The sequence below is a fragment of the Mastigoproctus giganteus genome, chromosome 5 (assembly GCF_048544385.1).
Source record: "Mastigoproctus giganteus isolate SK-2022 chromosome 5, ASM4854438v1, whole genome shotgun sequence".
Taxonomy (NCBI): Eukaryota; Metazoa; Arthropoda; class Arachnida; order Uropygi; family Thelyphonidae; genus Mastigoproctus; species Mastigoproctus giganteus.
The window spans coordinates 221222821-221246503 of record NC_143579.1 but is presented as its reverse complement, the minus strand read 5'-3'; the positions used below and the strand labels follow the sequence as shown (position 1 = coordinate 221246503).

Here is a 23683-nt window from a genome sequence, read left to right as displayed (position 1 = left end):
TTGTTTTAAATATTGATAAATTTTGAGGGCTTTTTGTTTAATAAGGTTTCCACTCAAAGGCATTTTCTTGTGAGTGCAATCTTCAATCCAAACCATTAGAGATTTCTCCATTTTTTCCATTAAAATATTGTGTACTCGAGCAACGAGCTTTGCACTTTTCGTTGACCCATCAGTAACACTATCTCTGATTTTCTGCTCCTTTTGTTTGATTAATTTTTTATTTGCCAAGGGGTATTCTCCGAATAAATCCACTATTTATAACTACTTGCGCAACAATTAACTCTTTATAAGGTAAAAAATTGGCACTACACAAAAAAATATGTATGTATGTACTTGCGTGTTTCCCCTTATATAAATTCAGTTCTGGCAACTACACCCATTATACGAGCAGACAAATTTAACGAAAGTTTGATTTTTAAGTCGCATGGTAAAAGTGTGTGAAAAGAAGCAATACAACAATTTGTAGATCACGTTATATCGAAACCACGACTGTGTCGTACAAGGGTAGCCACAATTTATAAACTGCGTTATATCGAAACCGTGTTGTATAGGTACTGCGTTATATGAGGGTTACCTGTGTGTGTATATATATAATATATATATTGGTGTTAATACAAATACAAATTTACTTTTCAAGTTCTCATTGTTTACAGGGAAACTAATTTGCAGTACACTACTAAAAAGGCACACTAATGATTAGTTACCAGCCGACCGGACTAGCCAGGTGGGTAAAGTGCCTACCTGGCAACCTAAAGGTCGTGGGTTTGAATCTCGCCTCTAGCTTGGATTACAGTAAAAGGCAAAAACTTTGGGAGGTGCATCATGGCCACAGAAGCTGATGCGCCAACAACTAACAAAAAAAAAAAAAAAAAAAAGATTGGTTACCTAATAATGAAAGCCTCCCCATGTACACATATAACTTCAATAGAGCAGTTTCACCTCGTTACCTATGCCAGTACGATTTGGTTTCGTGATCTGTTGTATAAGGGAGTACCTGTATATTCTTACTGCTTTCTTTGCAGTTTACTATGCACTGCAGTATAGTGTCACAATGCAACCTTTGAAAAGAAAAGGTAGAAATAATTGAACTAATACAGATTTTATTCTAATATTATATTTATTAGAAGGTTACTAATGGGGGGATAACTTATACGAGAAATATTAATAAACAAAAATTTTCAAGACAAAAAATAGAATTTATACAAAAAATAGAATTTAAACGTATGATAATAAAATTCTAATTTTACATTCTCTAAACTTAGCCATTCCGTTTAATTACAACTGTATAATATTTGTTATTCTTTTCCCATATATATATATACAGTAATACCCCGACTTACGCTACCCCGACTTACGCGAAGTCGGAGTTACGCGGTTCTTGATTTTTTTCGTTTGGCAACGCTGCCGCCCACTATCTTCAAGGTCGTTTTTCATATGTTATCGATATACGGTGCGACGGCGGAGAATGAGAGCGAAAGATGAACAAAATTCAACTTTGTTGCTTTTATGTTTTTATATCAGTGAAGGGGAAACACATTTCACCATAATAACGTAAAAACCAACACAATTCCAGCTATCAGTATAATCGCAAATGCAATTAGATCGAGTTTACTACCAGTTTATAACAGATTTCACTAGCAGAAACGCAACTGGATTTTTATTGTTTTATGGTAGTAACCCCTAGAAATGTGAGGTGTTAATAGTGTATCTCTGCCTTTATGGTGTTGTTTATTCAGTTGCTACATGCGCGCAGCTTTGTTTATGCGTATCAAGCGTGCCTCCTCGTTTTGTAATTGTGCTTTATTCCCTAAAAATGAGTAAAATACTTAATTAAAAGGTGTGAAAAGGAAGCGTCCTGGTGAAGACACTGCAGATTCAGAGAGAAAAAGAAAAGCAATTATCGATAAACAGAGGCGGACTGGGTCAAAAATTCTTACCCGGGAAAATTTATAGTGGCCTCATACTATGGTTTATGGCCAAAATCACACTGGCCCACCGGGGTTTCCCCGGTAAGGCTTATGGCCAGTCCACCTCTGTCGATAGAGAAAAAATATGAAATTGTGAAACGCTTTGAGCGAAATGAAAGACCATGTGATATTGCACGTGCTACAGGCCTAAATGAAGCAACGGCGAAAAGCACATGACAATTGCAAACTTGACAGGTTGAAAATTGAAAAGGGCTCAATTGTAAAGGGCTTAAAAATTTTAGAAAACATAGACTCCAACGAAGAACGCGTTATAGCTACAAAGCAAGGAATAAAAAAAATTATTAGCTTGCTACGAAGAAATTCTGCGTGAAAAAAAGAACGCGATGTGTCATCAGACAAATTTGTTAGATTTTATGAAGCCATCGACATCGAAATAACTTTTTTACGAAGTCATTTGTTTTTTTTAATACATATTTTGTATTAATATGTATAAAGAACTGCAATTTTATTAATATTTTTCTTCTAAACTAGTGTTTTTGTTAGTCCTTGGTCCCAATTAAGCAAAATTTATATGTATTTATATGCAAAGTTGTACCCCGACTTACGCGATTTTCGTCGGACCCACCTATCGCGTAACTTCGGGGTATTACTGTAGTCATTTTAAGTCCTCTCTCTCTCTCTCTCTCTCTCTCTCTCTCTCTCTCTCTCTATGTACAAGGTGCAGCTATTAAATGAAGAGACCGTTGCAATAAAATAAATATGAAATATTTTGTACCTTACGTACATACTATCCCCTTCAAAATACTTACCATGGCTTACATACACTGTTCCATATGGTTCTTTCAAGCATTTCTGGAAGTCATCTTCTATAAGCTTTTAACACTTTGGGTTTAAAAGTTTTTTTTTTTTTTTTAATGTCTTCAGTGGTCTGAAAATGGATCCCTTAAGTACACTTTTCAGTTTAGTGAAGAGAAAAAAGTCACAAAGGACTACATCTGGAAAGTAGAGTACATGTTCACACACACATGGGGATTTATTTATTTTTATCAAGCCTATGCTGGAGCATAGTCTTGATAGAGTATCCTACCATCCTTCCACAATTCAGGTCTCTTCCTTCAAATTTTTTTTAATGTAGTATGTTTGATTGACATTCTGATTTTGTGGGATGTATATAGCCATAATAATTCCTTTAATATTGAAGAAAACAAAGCATGGGTTTCTTTTTTTTTTTTTTTTTTTTGTCTGGGAGGTTTTTTTCTTGCATTGACTGTCTTTTAGTTTCTGGATTGTACTGGAAGAACAGCCTACTTTCATTACCCAGAAAGTTTGGTTCTTCTTCGGTTTGTTAAAAACCATCTTCACAAACTTCTCATTCTTTGATCTTCATTCAAAATTTTTGGCACTATCTTGGCACTTGCTTTACTCATTCCTAAATTTTCAATTAAAATTTGTCTGTTTCTTTGTTGTTTGTTTGTTTGTTATTTGGTTTTTAGGAGCATTAGCAACTAAGGCCTGATGCAACCATTCTCATGCTTAAACAATAATCAGTTCTAATTAGTCTTTACCCAGTCAACATTTTCATCAGTTTTCATGGATAGTGGACAGCCTTATCGTTCATATTCTTCCACATTCTCTCTTCTTTCTAAAAATCTTTTATGCCATTCAAACATGCAGGCTCTTCACATATCTTCCCCATAAACTTAACGTAACAACTAATGACTTTTGGTTGGCGTTTTCTCTAGTTTTTTTTTTTTTTAATTTGGAAGTTGATTTGCTATTTGATTCTTTTGTCTGTCATTTTTCCAGAAAACTGCAAAAATACAAGGTACAAAAAAAAAAAAAAAAAAAAAAAATACACATCTCACTGCAAAGGGAATGAGCATGTTGGAATGTGACTTGGCAGACAACTAGGGGAAGGTTCAAGATCAACTGCTGTGTCTTTGTTTCATGGCACTTGGTGTGTAGTGGCTGCACTCAGTCTTATTATTTAATTGCCACATTCATAAGTCATATAAACAGTACACATGCAGCATGCATGGACCATGTGGTTAACACTAGAACTGGCATGACAGTCAATTTGACTGTTTTCCTACTTTAAATTGTTGCAGTGTTGTAGCCCTTTAATTACAGAAATGTGAGCTCATGACATTTCTTAACTTTGCATTAACTTACAGCATGCACAATTGCAAATAATTTTGCACACATCTTTATTTTAAATTTTAGTTCTATGCCTAAAACTACCAAAGAATTCAATTTGACTGTTTGTAAAATTTTTATACAGTTAATCAGGCTTTTGCATTTATTTACCTTTTGACAAACATTTGTGATTCAAATCACCCTGTGCTTTGTGCAGTACCTGCCCAGGTGTGTATGCCTGCACATCTGTGCATGCCACTTCAGGTCCAAGCACATACAGGAGTCACTGTTATATATTGCTCCACCGTGCCATTTTAGTTTGGTCTAGGTGAAACTTTATATGTTGAAGGGTATTTCAGTAATTTTTACAGTGCTAGTTTGATTGCGTTACTAAATGGTAACAATCTTGTGGTCTTGCCCAAGAGCAGATTCAGAATTGTCTAGAGGAATTTAGAGAAGAAAGTGACGTGGATTCCTAATGAAAAAAGGAAGGAACCCAGTAGTGGTGAAAATAATACTTTTGATCCTTGTACATCAAATGATACTGTAGATGAAAATACGTGACATCATAATTGTAAAAACTGTGTCTCTCAGTGGACAGCAAACATCAAAATCTGGTGGTCCTTCGGCTGGGCATGCACTACAAAGGAACATAATTCGTTGTGACCCTGGGCCAACTCCTTATACAAGACAGAATGTGTGTATATGGATTCTGTGGTAAGCATATTTTGTTTATTTGTAGACACTTCAGTGATAAAACCCATACAAAACTGCACTGAAATTGAAGCACGAAGACAATTGAAGGATAATAATTTGTCTACATCTATTCAAGAACATGATGCTTGTATCACTATACTTTTAGCTTGTGCAGTATGTGATGCTAGAAATTTAGAACTAGTAGTTTGTGGTCAAGTATGGAGCATCCCACCCCCATGTTTTCTTGATACCTTGTCACCTAACAACTTTCATGAAATTAAGTGGTTCAAAGATTCAGCATACACTTTTCACCGAACAAGCGTCTAGGAAATGATAATTTGCTTTAGATTCGGAAATATGGTGCAAAGTTATTTCCACCTGTAAAGTCTGCTATATACCTGGAGCCAATGTTACAATAGATAAGCAGCTATTTCCAACTAAAGTTAGATGCTGATTCACCCAGTATATGGCCAAAAAACCAGACACATTCGTTATTATAAAGTTTTGATTTGACACAACTTCAAAATATCTACTGAATGGCTTTCCTTATTTGGAGAAAGACTATGCACCCAGCTGGTCAACTACTTTCTGAATATGTTGTTCTAAAACTAATAGAACCATTTTTGAATCAAAGAAATGTAACCACTGATAACTTCTTCACCAATTTTGAATTGGGAAAGACATTAATCCAAAAAAATACTACTATAGTGGAAACTGAATTGTGCTTGTAAAGAAGTTCCAATGTCCATAAAAGAGAATGCAGAATTATATTCCACTTTAATTTTCAAACTTGACGATTGCACTCTGCCAAATTATTGGGCCAAAGTAAATAAAAATGTCATAATCTTTAGTACACTTCATACGGGTGTTGCAATAAATAATGGCACAAAGAAAAAGCCTGACACAGTATTACATTACAACAAAACAAAGTGTGGGGTTGATATTTTAAACCAAATGGCTAAAAACTATTCAACAAAAGCAGGTTCACATAGATGGCCAGTTTACATCTTTTATAATATATTAGATCTTGCAGTAGTCAATGCTTGGATTTTTTATAAAGTGACAGGGAGAATTATGAAGAGAAAAGATTTTATATTGAATATAGCTATAAAATTCAAAAGAATATACAGATTCACAGAAAGCAGCAGCTCAAACCAGTAACGATAGCAGATATGTCAAACCTCTCAAAAGGCACCAATGCCAGATTAGGCAATGCAAGGCTTACAAAACTACAGAAATGTGCACTTTGGAGAATGCAGAAAATGTATAGGAACTGCAGAAAAATCTGTCATTTGTTTAAATTGTGCAAATTAATTTTTAGACTTCAGTTGATTTTGTTAAAATTTTGGTGTCAGAAATATTACTTTTATGTGTATTACCTACCATATGCACAAGACTATGTACTGTTGCCAGTTACTTGATATCAATGATGCTAATAATAAAACGTTGAAATCAACTTAGTCTATTTTATGCACAGCGATCAAAATGACCAGAAACAACGGTTTCAAGTACTTTTGCTAGCTGGCAGTTCTAGTGTTAATAGTACTGCTTTAAAACAGTGTTTAATCTGCAAATTTATTTTTTATGGAAATTTATGAACATAAGGAAATAATTGTTGGATTTATATTTATCCAATTTTAATGAAATGTAGGATGGCTCAACAAATCTCTCTAAAAATTAAATACCATAAATTCTTTAAAATCTGGAATTGAGAAGTGCCAGATTTTAAAATTTTCTGGATTTTAGAGATGTATACTTAACGAGTGAGCAGTTTTAAAGGACCCCCTTTTAATAAATATTAAGCACAGGCAGCTGGACTTATTTACATTTGTTAACATCTATAGTGGTTATCTTGTCCTTTTTTCTATTTTTGCAAGCAGCAGAAAAAACTTGCCTTTGTAATGAATTACACTGGTGGTATGGTATTGCATATTTCCAACAGATAGCTTTAGCTGTATTATAACTATGAGGACTGCTTGGCAGCTCACATCGAAAAGCTTCTTTATAGATGTTTTTGATTGTATTGTTACTAGAGGCCATCTGATGAGGGACATTAGTCTTGAAACAGATATATCACAGCAGCCTCATCTTTTAAACAAATATTCAATCAAGCTATCAGCAATAAGTAGTGCAATACAATGACAACTCATTGTAAAGGCAAAGTTTAATTTGCGTGGAGATGAAGACCATCGCATTATCTATGCAGTTTAAATCCTGGCCACAAAAATAGACAAGATTGTCCAACTTATTTAAAAAAAAAAAAAAAAAAGGAATTCTACCCTGGATTCATAAAGAAAAATGTGATTGTTGATACGAGTGGCGGATTACTTTCTTAATATTTCTGTGTTGTAAAATGTGCTAGACTTTAAAGTATTCTGGATTTTACTGTATAAAATTTCATAAAAATCGATCCACTGGGAGTCAAGTTAATACATGCAGACGGTCAACCACGTGGGTGGACGTCGCAAAAACAATAGGCACTTATGCATATATAGATAAACTTTATTGTTTGTTTCTTGTATTATAAAGGAATAAACTGTTAATTTTCAGATTGGTGCTGTAGATATGTGATGTTAATGATATTGTAATAGTTATCAGTTAAACATTATGCACACATTGTTTTACTTGGGGCATGATCCTATTTATTTTTGGATTCATTTTTGCTAGTGTATTTATGACTTGGTTGGGAAGGTATTTCAGACATTAAAGCCTCTTGGTGCTGACTAGCAATTTGGCATGGTAGCAGTAGCTCGTTTGCCTCTCTTTTTTTTTTTATATATTAATGTTCAAATCAAATTTTACTAGTTAAATACCAAATTTGAATTTGTATGATCTTATAGCTAAAGAACCATGTTGGAAAAACAATAAAAGAGCAAGGTGAAAAGGAATATAAAAGGGTTAGAGATGAAATGGAAAAATGACGTTCATCTACATGACCATCTCTCCTCTACTTTGTCGGGGGCTTTGGACGGAAGATAACCATGCAAAATGGCGCCTCTGTAGCCAGGTGGAAAGGAGCAGCAGTGCTCTTTCCCACACATGCTTCCTTCCCCCTCCACACGCACGCTTCCTGATTAGACTGGGCTTCTAGCCCATCACCACCAAATACGGAGGATGCGGAAAGGTCAGGGAATGACCACCGCATATTCATGGAGCAATATGGCCTTAGTTGCTAATGCTCCTAAAAACCAAATAACAAACAAACAAACAAACAATAACCATGCAAAATGAATATTGTGTGGGTGTAAACATGCCTAAAAGTGATAAAGGAGAAGACGCTGATGAGATATCAGGTTTGAATTTGTTGTGTTCACTTCACTATGTTCATTTGGAACATAGTTAATCTCAAGTTAGTCAATCTCAAGTGGAAGGAGTAGTCTCCCCCCCTCCCCCCAACTCATGACCATGAATTATTTTTGGCTTGTCAGCTTATATATATATATATATATAGAGAGAGAGAGAGAGAGAAATTTGGTTATACTATACTTGTTAATGTAGCCCTGATTCTCGGTGCCAACTGCTGTTTCAGTGCAGTGTCAAGCAGTTCACCTCACAAACACATTGGTGATTCTCCCACTTTAGCAGTAATTTGAAAAGGTTTGGATTAAAATTCTCTTGAGGACTGGGCATGTTTCTTGATGACTTTCACCCATTACTGTAGTTACCAACTCTTTGGCAGAAGTGTAACATTTCTTCCCATGTTGTATTCCCAGTTTCTGATCCCACAAACATTCAAACCATTTCTATGAATACGTGCTTCTATATACATAATACACATTGACACATACTAGAGCTCTAGCAGCAAAATAATAATCTGGGTTTCCGCATCATTTTGAAGATTGTAAATTGCAGTAAAATCGAGCACATTTTATAATCCAAAAATATTAAGAAAGCAGTCTGGCACTTGTAACAATAATCACATTGGCCTTTAAGAATCCATGCAAAAAAGAATGAAGTTTCTTTCTTTATAAGATGCATTGAAAAAACTACCTTGTCCTTTAATCTGGGTTTTTTTTTTTTATTTTTTTATTTGCAACAAGTTGCTTGGTATTGCACTACTTTTGAACAGATATGCTCACCAAAAGGATAATTGGCCATTTATTGAAAAGATAAGACTGCTGTAACAAGTTAGTTCTGTTTCGATGCTAACTTGTCGCTAAAGACAACATACAGACATAAGAGTTGCAAAGAAGTTGTTCAGTGTGAGCTGCCATGTGGTATAGAAAATCAGTTTTAAAATTTATAATATAGCTAATGCTATCTGCTTAAAGTAGTGCAGTACCAGGAAAACTTGTTAGAAAGTCAAGTTTGCTCTGCAGTGAAAATTAAGACCATTGCATTATCCATACAGTTTAAATCCTGATGCTTGCAAAAACAGATGAAATGACAGGATAGTCTTTAAAAATGTTTATCAATGTAAAGAACTTCAGTTGTTTTTGCTTAATATTTATTGGAATGTACCCTTCTGAAACTGTTCAATCAGTAGGTATATATATCTCTCTAAAATCTGGAAAATTTTAAAATTTGGCACCTCTCAATCTCTAGGAGTGCTAGAATTTAAAGCATTTGTTGTTACATGATGTTATTATTATTATTTATAGCCATATGGTACAAGGAAGCCTGAGGCTTATGCTGCACCAGTCAAAAAAAAAAAAAAAAAAATTTCCCAAATTACTCAGAGAGAGAGAGAGAGAGAGAGAGAGAGAGAGAGAGAGAGAGAGAGAGAGAGAGAGAGAGAGAGAGAGAAGTAGAAAGGAATCACCAAGAAAGAAAAATGATGATATCCAGTTCAGGACCCTGGGTGTGCCAAGCCCATACTCGCCAGATGTGAGCCCACGGGGTTAATGTGTGAGAATGCTATGATGTTGAGAATCATTACTTTCAAATTTCTGTTCAGTGTTGTGTTAGATGATTTTTTTTTTTTTTTTTTTTGATTCTCCTTTATCATGATAAAGGAGAACCTTTATATCATGCAGAAGTATGCTGCTTCATCTGATAAAGTCTTAAATTATGTTTTTAAGCTGGAGGATTAAGATTGCAAAGTTTTCTGAGCCATTCAGCATGGGCAAAGGAATTTCTTCTCAAAAAAAAAGGTTTCTCAAACTGTAATGCAGAATGTAATTTGCTGCATCAGTAAAACTGTGAATAGGATTTCCAGTCAATGGAAAACGTAATTGAGAAGTTAGAGGATAGGACACCATCTATCATCACTCTAGGTGAACATTCAGAGAGAAAACTGGATACCCAGTTGTAAAAAAATCAATCAGCAGACCATAAGATTGGAGCTTGTTTAGAAGATCTTTACTTTAGATATAATCAACAACCTTAGAAATGCCAGAAGTAACTGCTTCAGTTCCCCCAATCTTTTCCATCTAATTTATCCAAAGGTGAGTAACATCAGCCAGTTTATTACTGGTGGATCAGTGCTGACGGAATCCATATTGGTGATTGTTGATCAGATTGTGCGACCTTTACATAATCTTTAGTCCACTGGTAGAATAAAGATTATGTAAAGGTGGCACAGAATGGGATCATGGGTTTGGAGAATAAGTAGAAAGATGCCATCGGTACTAGGAGCTTTCTTGGCATCAAGATTTTTCAGAATTCTTCTAACATCCTTATGTTGGGAACCCAGTACACTCACTCAGTACCACAGGAGGTACTGAGTGAGTGTACTGGGTATGGTAGGTTGTTTTTGTGTGGGTTTTTTTTTTTTTTTTTTTTTTTTTAGGAGCATTAGCAACTAAGGCCATATTGCTCCGGAATATGCGGTGGTCATTCCCTGACCTTTCCGTATTTGGTGGTGACGGGCTCGAACCCCAGTCTAATCAAGAAGCATGTGGTACGCACTGCTGCTCCTTCCCACCTGGCTAGGTACGGTAGGAGATGATTTAACAAAATTGTCAATACAAGAGTGGAACGTTAGTGAGTCACCTTTATCTTTAGCTAAGGATGCAACAGAATCATTAGGTTGTAGAGGTAGGAATATATGACAGAAGTTGCAGCCAGTAGCTTTGGAAAGAGACCGGATGGTTTGATTACCACTTAGACAAGAAGCAAGTTTTCTACTCCTAATCTATTCAGAATTCAGTTTGGACTGATTAATAACTGTTTTACAATTGTTGTGAGCTTTACTGTGGGCAGAAAATGAAGCTGAAGAGTTCGTTACAAGCCAGTTGCCATTATACACATTAGTACATTTATTGGAAAACCAAGGTTTAGATAAAGGATAAGCTTTTATTTCTTTCTAACAAGAATTTCACTAATGCAATCTGAGGAAACATTGAGATTGGAAGATATCAATGAGTAGTCCAACCAAGAAATACAAATTGTATGGAAATGTACCATTTTACATTTTTGTAATGCCAAATGACACAAGGCTGAGAGTGGCTAAGTGGGGGGGGGGAGAAAGATCTTATACACTGGTGTTCAAAGAAAATGCATCACCTAAGAATTACACATTTCTAACCCTTTTTGCGATGGTATGTTACCTTAATGACTAGCATCACAAATAGAAATATAAACAAAAGATATTTATTAATAGTTAAGGCAAAGCTAAGTAATATTTGACAGGTACTCTCAAAATATTCCAAAATGAGCATTTGCAACTTTTGTACAACAGTTTTGGTAAACACAACAATTTGCTTCAGTTCAAACACAAAATGAAAAGTTCACCAGGGGAAGAGTAATATTTAGTAGAACCGCTTCTGGCCCTGATGACAGCAGCACACCGTCGAGGCATTGACAAGATCAATTTCTGAAGATAATCAACTGATAGTTTGTAGTTCCAAACACGAATTTGATTCTTTCTAGCAACTGCAGATTCCACACAATACCAACAGTTCTCTATAGGACCCGGGTCTATGCTGTTTCCTGGCCAGCTAAGAGTTGTAATAGACCATTCTTCCGACCACTTTTTCGCTTGTTTACAAATTTAAACACATTACTGTCGAACCTCTAATGCAGAAATGAAGCTAAAGTAACTACAGAAGTGCCTACTTACACTTTTTGCCCGATGACAAGGAGCAGAGTCATTCTGAAAGATGCAGTTACTTGGCAGGTTGAAATGGTCTCTAATGGTTGGCAGCAATTTTCCTTCCAATATAGCCAGGTATACATTGGCATTTATGGAACCTTTTATAAACTGCAGGTGACCTACTCCGCGATACGAAATTCACCCCCATATCATTTGGCTGGTAGGGAATTTCACTGCAGACGCCATACAGTCTGGATGGTATTATTCACCACATCTACACCGAATCGTTTGTCTCCCATCAGAGCCATGCGGGTTGAATTTCTTATCTGAGAAAATAACTGAATTCCACTGCTCGGGGGTCCATTTGGCATGCTCCTTACACCAAATTAATCGGGCTTATTTCATTTTTTTGTGTGAGGAGGGACTTCTGAGGACGACGGGCTACAAGTCAATTTTTGAAGAGGCATCTTCTGACTGTTACTGCACTTGCTACCACTCCTGTATGTTCTTCCCATTCTCTTTTCAGCTCAGACGAAAAAGCTTTATGGTTTTTAAGGCATAAGTGCTTCAAAATGCGGTCCTCGTTTGGCATAGAGACTCGTTTAGTCTCTATGCCAAACGAGGATGGGAAGAACATCCTTCCTCACGTAAAGCAACAATAGCACTCTTTTTTTTTTTGTGGCATCAACTGCACGTAACTCGCCATCCTGACACAGTCAAGGAATGACTGCAACTCTTGCAGAGCATGCTTATTTAGCTGAAAGTAACAGCTGATGCAATATTACGTCATCACCTACACATATCAATCTTATCTGGTGCAATCTGTGAGAAATATTGCCATATACTTAGGTTATTTGGACAATTACAATTTTAAGGGGTGATGCACTTTCTTTGAACACCAGTGTATATTAAATAATTAACAATAAATCATGAATCCCCACATACCTGAATGCTGTCCGTATTACACCATCGGCCCCACACATTAAGACATGGGTTAACAAATGACAGTAGAAACCCTCTTATTGCATATAATCAGCACCTGTAGTTGGTCAGTTAAAGTGGGGAATCAAAAACTTTACTAAGAATTTTATTTACACTTAAAAATATACATTCATTTACATAAAACTGGTAACTTTTATCTGTTTAGATGATGAAATGTGAAGTTTTGCAGATAGTTACAATTTTTCTATAAACATTTGTAGTTGACCATTGACTTATGCTATTGCTCAGTATAATGTAGAACTATATCTAGGGTGTTTTTGGCTCTGGATTTGATTCAATCTCTTCTTCATATTTGGATCCATCTGTTTCTGTCATGACTTTTTTCTGTCTCGTCCATAATTTCACTAATTTCTATTGTAACAACCTGTTGCCATTCAGGATACTACTACAATTTGTTTCTTCACTCAGGCGCAAAACATGTGTTTAAGTTGTATAGACTCATTGCTTTAGCTCCTAGGATTACTGTGCTTATTGATGTGGATAACTCCCAGACAGCACAATGTATTTTTGATATTATTGTGCTAACCTGCTTGTTAGCATTTTCATTGCAATGTTAAATGGAGAATTTACCTTTTTTTTTTTTTTTTCCCCCTATGTGAAATAATTCTCCAATTCTGCTATATTCTTCAGTACTTTTCAAGAAATTAAATGATAGGTCAGATCAGTGAAATTGAGTTTAAGTTCGGTGACTGTGGCACCAACTCCATTTCTTTTCTCCTTTCTAACATTTAAAGGTCAGTAGTGGCCACATTCAAATAATTGCAAAACCCAAAACTTGGCCAAAGATTTGTTACATTTTTAAATGTTAATAGCCTTTTAATTTGGATATTGGGGCTGATAGTTAAGGTAAAGCTGTAATGATTTTATCCTTTCCTACCAATAAACTGATTAAAACAGTATTTGTGTAGTAAAGTTTGGTTGCTTTGCAGGGTAAAGAGAAACAGGCAAAGTTTCTTCTACTTATCCCACAGCCTCTGTGACTGTATACTGGGTTTGCTGCATGTCATTTATTTGGAGAGGTCTTGTTTCAGATCTGATTGGAGAATTGAAGAATTCTTACTCTTAAGTCCTCTTAGTCAGGCCCACACAAGTGAATTTGCCATTATACAAATTGGCCACACTTGTATACAATTATAATGCACAGTAAAAATCATAGGAAACCAGTATAGCATGTGAACTGGTACTCTGTGACCAAAAGAATTGATGAACCAAAATATCTGCATAAACTAACCATCTTTTTTACCTCATGAATGAATGTTGTGTATTGCTGAAAGCTTTGAATTAGGTTTTTGTAGTGCCGCATATCTTTATTACTTTTCACTGGGTTTATTTTAGTATAATTTTTTTTACAGTAAATATTATTTTTTGTTGTTTTTATTGGTGTACTTTATATATTTTAACTAAATCAAATTTATGTCTGCATATTAGTTGCTCTCCAATCAAGATGAATAGTTCTACAAAATGATGAAAATGGTTAAATTCTCTGCAAAAGTTTATATGTTACCCTCTGCTGTCTTCATGCTGAACAAGCTGCTGAGTATTTTGGTATGCTGATGAAAATGAGACTTTGGTGTTCTTACTATACCAGTGCAGATATGTATGCATTTCAGCTTTATTCTTAATGAATAAAGACCATTTTCTACGTTTTTGAAACTGAATAATGATGGTTCTATTTGTTTGCCATGTGATCACTCACTATTTAATTTTAAAAAATATAAATAATCACAGTATTTATGATTGCATGCAATGTATGCACTGCACCTCTTGCAACTGACATTAATTTTTAGGACATTGCTAGCCTTTGCTACAGACCTTGTAAACAAGTCTTAAATAAAGTGTCAGCCAGTAGCCATCTAGTGTTAGTTCAGCTGTCCACAAACTAACTTTTTCTGCTTAATTTATTCTTTGTATTTTTACTCCCAGGAACACTTCCTTTTGGCTTCCCAGCTCTCAATCCTTCTAGAGTGTTACAGGTTTCAGTAGTCTTCCAAGGGGGAAGGAGTGAGATAGATATGTGTGAATCACTTAGTATCTACTGATAATTCAGTTGCAATAATATTTAAATAACCTTTCTTCTTTATTTATTCCACATGCATCTGTTCTCTTGAAGACCTTTCCTCAGTCCATATTTCCTTACAAATTTCAAGAAATATCAAATTTCTTCTGGCTTTGCTTGGGATCTCCCATTAAAAAAAATTTGAATGAACATTCCAATCAAAAAATATATATTAAGAAACATATAGTGGATTCAAAACTTTTAATTTTTGTTCCAGCTTGGATATACACTACATTTTCATATGCATCAAATTGTTGGAGGCTCAACCAGCCATGCTTATTAGGTCTATTCCCCCTATTTTGCGATATGCAGTATCTACAGTCAGCATAGTTTAAAAAGTAAACTGAAGTCATCAGGCACACGTACCTCTCTCTACTCTCCAGTTGTGAACTTCCTGGAATTGTATAATTCACAGATATCAGTAATGTTAGCTGGTGGAGGGTGCCCTGCACAAAAGGTTTCAACTAGTTATGTATTCAAGTGTGAATGTCTCTACTCTCAATGACATATTGGCACTACTAAATGTTCCGCCACTCTTCTCTCATCCCTTTCATCATGTATCATTTTTCACCACCTTGCTTTTGATTGTTGGTTGTCTTTTCCTCAATGTGAGTCCATATGTCAATGCACAAGAACTCCAAAACAGCTTATAGGGAATGCCATTTTGGAGTCATCCCTCCAAAAAAAAAAAGCACACTCTGTTTCATCCCCCTTTCAAACTTTGATAAAGCAGTGTTTTCTCATTCTTGAAATAATTATCAGTTTGCAGTGACTTATCTCACCTTTACTAATTTTAAGAATAGTTTATTCTTCATCATCGTGAGAATTGGTCATATTTCAGTAGCTACTAATAATTTTGTTCTGTTTTACATATAAAACTATAAATCTTAAGGTGACATTTTATAGAGATTTAACTTATTTTAATTGTATAATGCCTGAAGCAAAACCTGTTTTACAAATATATTTAGAATTGGAAAAACAGTTATACAAGAAATTCATTAGGATCAACAGGTCATATATGTCTGTCTTCTTTTTTTTTTTTTTTTTTAGATCACCCAGTAAACGTCGCTCTAAGTCGCCTAGTACTATTAGATCACCTAAAAGAAAGATTTCGCGATCTCCATCTCCTCCCCGGAAACGGTCAAGATCCCCAATACGGCGGAGAATGTCAAGATCTCGTTCACGTTCATATGTTCGCAGGCGAAGATCTCGAACTCCAAAAAGATCAAGAACACCAAGAAGGCGATCACGATCACCACGCAGATCGAGGTCGCCCACACGGAGAAGAGGATCCCGATCACGAAGGAGTTCGTGGAGTCGCAGACGTTCTCGCACACCACGAAGGCGATCACGTACTCCAAAGAGACGATCTCGTTCACGATCGAGAACCCCAAAACGAGAGTCATCATCCAAGTGAGTTTTTGTTGCAAATGCTCTCTCTCTCTCTCTCTCTCTCTCTCTCTCTCTCTCTCTCTCTCTCTCTCTCTCTCTTCCAGTCCAAAATTGGTTGTCTTTTCCCCCATTCAAAATTATCTTAATAAATTAGCAATTGGTTGATTTTCCAAAACTCATCTCTGAAATCCATCAGGTCCTTTTTTTTATTATTATTATTATTATTTGTGAAAATTAAATTTTGAGAGTGTACGATTTTGTATGGGTTCATCACAAATTAAAAAAAGTTAGAATGTTAGCAGAGCTACCCACTTCATTTGTCCTTTCTAATATATCGGCACACTATGGTCATAGTTGCCGATGCGCCCAATAAATCCCGAAACAAACAAACCTTTCTAATAATATTCTCAATCCTTCTTTAAATCTATTCAAACTACCCATTTCTACAACAGAAGATGAAAGTTTGTTGCTTTCAATAATCAGTTACTCTCTGGCTGAAAGCAAATTTCCAGATGTCTTTCCTCTGATTCATTTTAAATTTATGGTGTGTGTGTCATCCACATGTAGTTTATTCAACCCATTTAAAACCATAAACACTTCAGTTAGGTCTCTTGATGGATACTTAAGTCTCCAGATATAATTTATAGAAGTAAATTATATTCTCCAGTCTTAGTAAGAGTACCTCTGTGCTCCCCCTGACTAATCTTTTTGCTCTTCTCTGCACCATTCCAAAAGCTCTACATCCTTTATAAAATGAGGCTTCCACCTGTAGGCAATACACAGGATGCAGCTTAATTATTGTCTTGCAGCAGGATAATCATCTCTTTGTTCCTGTTGATGATGCTAAGATGTCTTAGCAGCTTTTCTGCACTGCTCAGAGAAATTTGCATCGCTGTGCATTTACCCCTATATCTGTTTCATTCTTCACTACCTTGGGCACCAAAGTCAATTTGGTACCACTCAACTGGTATATTATTCTTGAATGGATTTTTACTACTGAAATGTGGTACCTTGCGTTTATCAGTGTTAAACCCCAATTGCCTCTTTTCAGTCCATCTATCCAATCTATGCAGATCTTATTACAACCATTCTCTCACCTCTGTATCATTAGCAAAATTGGACATTAAACTGTTCACTTATATCAATATTGTTAATAAATACTGAAAACAGTAGGAGCCAATCCTGAGGATTCTGCTCATTACATTTATCCACGAAGATCAGTGGCCATTAATAGCCACTCCATCTCCTTCCACTCAACATTCCTCATCTATAGCAGTAACTTGTCCCTGATGCCATACTGCTTCAATTTGTACAGCACTTGTTCATGTGGAACGATTTTGCGGTGTGATATGTATACAGGTAGTTCCCAGTTTACAAGTGTTTTTTTTTTTTTTTTTTTCCCTCAAGTAACAAGTATCAACAAAATTGAAAATATGAACGTTAAACCTTCATAAATATTGCAATTCAAACCATGTGCATAGCTATACATTACAGTGTACCTCACTTACGATATTAATCCATTCCAGAGACACCATCCTATCGCGGTGCCTCCGTAGCCAGGTGGGAAGGAGAAGCGGTGCGTTAGCACGCGCTTCTTGATTAGACCGGGATTCGAGCCCGTCACCACCAAATATGGAGGATGCGGAAAGGTCAGGGAATGACAACCGCATATCCCGGAGCAATATGGCCTTAGTTGCTAATGCTCCTAAAAAAAACCAAATAACAAATAATCCATCCTATCGTGAAAATATCATAATGTAAACCCAATAACACATTGTTTTTTGGTAATTCGTTCCACAATCTCGAAAGTTGAAATTTTCACTATATACCGTAACTCTAAAGGGTCGTTTTTATATGGTAAATTGGATTAGTTATCAATTAAAATGCACTACCGTTATCATATGTTCTGTTATAAGAACTAATTTTGAATGGCTTTGTGATATTTTTCTAAAGCACATTTCTGGCACGACCATAAAACAATAAAAAGAATTTGCACTTTCCGGTTTATTATGCTTTTCTGTTAGTGCAATCAATTATAAACGAGTAGTAAACTCGATGTTATTGCATTTGTGAAAATACTGATAGCTGGAATTGTGTTGTTTTTTACATTATTATGGGGAAATGTGTTACTCCTTTACTGAAATCTTTAATTATATAAAAAACATAAATAAATTTTCAGAATCTTCTCTTCATTTTTTTTTTTTAAGCTTCATAAACTCGTTACTCCGCACAAATCGTGTTAGTTGCAATTTGTACATTACGTTAAAAAAATGCTTATGCATGCTATTGAAATTTAAAAAGGAAAGAGAAGAATATCTTTGAAATAAATGCCTCTTGAAGCATTTCTGGAGAAGGCAACTCCTTGTGCAACAAACCAGCATGTGCTGAGACAATCAACAAGTGTGCATTTAGTTGATGACGATGGTGAAGAATAAACATTCTTTAACATTTGTAAGTCATAAATAATTTCTCTATTATTACAATTTGCTTGATTTTACAGGCTACATTTTCATTTTTTGAATAAATCGATCATTGTTTAAACATTAACTAATTTCATTGTTGATAATGTAACCCCTATTTTTAACATTATGTCTATGGGAAATAAATTCCCCACTAGGAACGAATTAACTCGTAAAGTCGGGAACTACCTGTACACTGCTTTAGTAGCTAGGAATAGTATAGTCTTATTGTTGTATTTATGTATCTCTTAGTATTGTTAAGATATAGTGGAAGAACTTGAATGCAGTTTTAACTCGAATCATGCCTCAGACCTACAGCAAGAAAGCAAAGGCTTGGAGCATTGAGAATGATTTGGTTTGGAGGAGGGATTTCCGACAACACTCCTTTTGCAAATCAGGGTCTTATTGGTTGTACTACAGGTATTATGTATTTACAGTTGATTTATAGTAGGACATGATAAAGCCATAACAGATACCTTTTTGTATTTTTGATGCAAAGAGAGTGAGGAAATTCATTGTTTTGGTGGTGGAATTAGAGTGCTTAAAAAGGGGGGTTGATGCCCTTGGATCGATTAAAACAGTAGACCCATCTCAGAAATTTGGTTCCACAACTCAACACTAAAGCCTGCTCTCGCACAGCAAACTGCATGGCAGGGTCACTAAGGGCAAGAGGCACTGGTCCCATTGGATGTAATTATTGTTGTCAGGAAATAGGAAATATGTTATGCAAAAAGAATAGGTGGAATAGAACCAGGATACATAAAAGGTACTAATGATATTAAGCATAAGCAGGATGAGCATTTAATTCATAGATGTGGGGCAATGTTAAGAAAATGTCACAAATTAGGAACAGAATATTAAAAAGGACTGGAATTTTCATTGGTAATGCATGATGAGAGCCTCGTCGATCATTTCAGCCATTGAGAAATTGTGCGACACTCGTGGAATAGAATTTTCATAGAATTTTTCCCAGTATCAGCTGCACTTGTTAACAGGCAGGACTATTTTACAGGGATGAGACTCACTTAAATAGTATTTGTAAGTGCTATTGAGGCAATTTCAGGCAGGTCAGAAAAGGGAGGGGAGATATACAGACTAATAGTTTAATGGAAGCCATAATTAGTGGTGCAATTGATTCTGATAATGCTTTTATTCAGACATGAAATAGACTGGAAAGCAAGATGGGCTGGGGGAATTACTGGGACAAATGGGCTATAAGAGTTCCTAAGAATGTAAAAAGGTATGCATCTACTTGCTAATACATTAATGTTAGGCATATAGTAAAGAAATATGATGAATTGAAGTATTAAATCATCAAATGATATTTCTATACATTATAGAAATATCAGAAACATAGTGTCAGTCTCGCATGAACAGTGAAGAATTTGCATATATTGAGTACAATGTGGAAAGGAAGGACAAGAACAGAAGTGGATGGGAGTTATGCTCTTGGTTAAGAAATGCATAAATTCTAAGAGTTCACCCAATTACAAGGATTGCTACACTTGAGTCAGTCTGTTGTGACATAAACACTGGGAAAACAATATTGAGAGTAGAAGTATGTTATAGGAAAAAAAGATGGTAATATTAGAGTGTAACAAACTACTATATAAACAAATATAGCAAACCAATAAATTAGAAAGTTAAAATCCTTTTCACTAAGGATTTTAGCTTTCTTGATATTGAATGGAACTTATGGTTTGATTATTAAATTAGCAGCAAAACATTTCTAGGTTTACTGGATGATTGTTTTCTATGCCAATATGTTAGAGGAGCAACAAAAGAAAGCAGTATGCTTGATCTGATTATACTGGTCAACAAAAAAAAAATAAATAAATAAATTTTTTTTATACTTCCAGATAAAAGGTTGCTGATTCCAAAATACTAAAATTAATGTCACTATCACTTTTCCAATGTAAGATATACTAACATTTTAGTAACTTAATGAATGACCAGTTTCAAATATCATACAGTAATATATATGCTGTCTTAAAAATTAATCTTATTCATTTTAAAATACTTTAATCAAACATATGATGTGCTGCATATATTTTATTTTCTTAGAAATATTGCCACTTAGACAGTTTTTTCTTATAGTCCATTTTGCTTCCTCTGTTAAGAAACCAGCAGCAATCTTCCATCATGGATATGCCTATCACTTACACCTCCCAATTTTTTAGGACAAAAAGTGAGTGGAAATGAAGAAAATGGATTTTCAAAGACATTTGGCAGCCCATATCTCTATAATATTGCAATAAAATTGATGCCAGAGATTCATACTTAAGTGTTTGCCAAGCTACTAGGTCATTATCCTATAGCTTAATATGAGGCCCAGTGACACTTCCCTTAGGTAGCAGAATCCACTTCTTTATCTAGAGCCTTAACAGAATTCATTAATCCAAGCTTTATTTGCAAAGGTGGAAGAAAAACATTTTTGGTTCAGTCAGTGGAACATATTTTATATCACTTCTCCCTTGTAAACATTCATTGCTCTTTTTCTACTGCTGCACAACATAATGTTTGTCTGTTTGCCCAACTGCCCCACAAATATAGAAAACAATAGTATTTTGTGACACCTCCATGTGCAGTGAGTAATCCAGTTACCTAAGATCACCACAAATATTGCAAGCATAGCCATGGTGCTGCACACAGAATCTTGAACATAATGTCATATGTTTCTTCAAACAGCATGAAGTAGAGGAACTGATTGATGGGAATGCATTTCCATTGTGCTGCAAAACTGCTTTTAAACTTAATTTGGAGGCATTAGTAAATATATTTCATTCATAGGGATTGAATTCAATGCTCAATTCATTCAGAAGACTACTAATATCCATACAGAAATGCATACTATCCTTCATAATGAAATATTTTTAAAACACTTTGTGATGTTTTTGATATTCTGTAATTTTAGTTCCTGCTTCAAGTAACTTCCCTTTTTGTAACTTAGAACCATGAAGTTCTGCTTGTTCTTTAGATCAATTTAAATCACAAAGTCATTCAACTCTTCTTGTTTAATTAAGTGCAATGTGTGAAATTTCTATTTGGTAGTCCAAATCTACTGAAGGGGACATTCAAGCAAAGTCTGCAACACAAGAATACTTGCTATATTCTTTACTGTTTCTTTTATCCCATGATTTTGAGAGAATCTTGTATCAACAGGCTTTATTGCAGATGATATGTTATTTAATTCTGTGCTTGCTTTTACTGGACATTCCCTGATATTTTTGCCATGCAGAAAAGTAATCATCAGTGTGGTTACTCAGTTCTCACCACATCATAGGAACAGCAAAAGGCATACATTTAATTTTCCTAGTTATCCACATAGATTTTGTGGATAACTAGGATTTTGGTGCAATTAATGCAGCATGTGTGTGGAGCCCAAGTTTTGTTCAAATCCACCAATCTTGCAACCAGCGTATAAAGAATATTCATGTTTAGTAATACTCACATTTTCTTCCTTTAAGTTTGTTTTAAACCATCCACAAATGTAGCAAAATTTTCAATGTGATTTGGGCACCTTCTTTGCTATTTGTGGATGGTTTATAACGGTACAATTTTAATCAATGTGCAGTAGATATGTAGATAAACTGTACACATACTCACACTACAACTATGTTTCCATTGCTGAAAGAGAGGTGAGAGGCAGACAAAGTTGAATGTGTAACCTACCCCAACATTACTGCCATCAATTAGGACATAAAAAGATTATTATTTGCAAGTAAAACATACCTATTATGGGTAAACACAAAAAAACTATATGTAGAAATTGTAACATGATGTGAAATTTTAAGACTTAAGATTTTTTAAATCTACACTCACAACTTGACTGCAAACAGCAGATGTATGTATTAGTGGAGGTAAATAATGTTGGGCAGTGTTTCACTGGGGGAGAGTCACCAGACTTATTTAAAGATATAACTGCTGTCAAGAGTAAGGGATTTTGTTTTAACAATTGATACTAAAAGATATTGTTCAAGGTTTAGACTTAAACTGTTGTCAAATGAACTTATGGGACTAAGTGGCTTAGAATAAAAATGTATGGGCAATTATGGGAAAATTTCTGCATGGATTTGTTAAAGACATATCTTGTCTGAATAATCTGATTAGCTACTCTGAGTTAGTTACAAAGGAATTAAATGCGAAAAATAATTTTAGCTTAGAATTCAGTGACATTTTTGTCACTGAATTCTAATACTGTTGTTGCATGAACATTTGCTGTAGAAATTGGAGTAGTGTGACATTTTGGACAAGTTACTGCTGTGGATAAAGTATGGTTGGGTGGAAGGAGACAGTGTGGTTATTAATGGTCACTGCTCTTTGTAAATTAATATCATGAGTGGTGGCCTCCGTGGTTTGGTGTTTGTCCCTTACTGTTTCTAATATTTATTAATATTGATGTATATTAAATTTAATATCTACATATATAATATGCATATTAAGTTTAATATCTGTCTGTTGATAAAGAGGTGGATAGGGTGGTTGATGACAGTAATCAGGTATAAATTAAACAGATAGGCTGGAAAATGACAATTGGAGTTTAACATCAGTAAATGCAAGATACTTCTTTTGAGTATCAAACTCAAAATACCTGCCATACGAGTGGTACTGAAGTCAAGGTAATGAAGATTAAAAAATACTTGGGTAATTGTGCATTCCAATTAAAGTTTTCTGAGTTATGCAGACAGGCTGATAAAGACAACTCATGGAATTCTCTTAATGCTATACAGGAATTTTTCGAGCAGTGACAAGAAGTGATTATCCCTTTGTGTATAAGTTGTATATGCAATGGTTATGCTGCAACTTGCATGCTCTATGCAGGTTTGGAAGTCTCATTTTAGGAAGGATGTGGATCCATTGGAATGGCTGCAGAGAAGAGCAATAAGATTAGATCAACAGCAAGGTCTTCCTTTTGACCAGAGTATAATTGATTGTTGGAATAACTTCTACCTGTTTTTGTGGAAGTGGGTTCTTTGAATGAATTTAAACTATTCAACAGTCATTAGAAGAGATGGACAAAATAAAACAGGAAGTTTTT

At 35.1% G+C, this 23683-nt stretch overlaps 1 protein-coding gene across 6 annotated transcripts in view; it reads left to right on the top strand.

The window, feature by feature from the left end:
- The window catches only part of Srp54 (splicing regulatory protein 54), a 274433-nt gene that overhangs the window by 201599 nt on the left and 49151 nt on the right, over positions 1-23683 (top strand). For 5 of the 6 annotated variants that reach the window (XM_090374416.1, XM_090374414.1, XM_090374415.1 and 2 more), the window contains one exon: positions 15845-16207. In XM_090374416.1, coding sequence (XP_090230542.1) covers positions 15845-16207 — 363 coding nt within the window. Of the gene's footprint in view, positions 1-15844; positions 16208-23683 lie in introns of those variants that run through there. The other variant, XR_016546991.1, reaches the window with a different exon arrangement.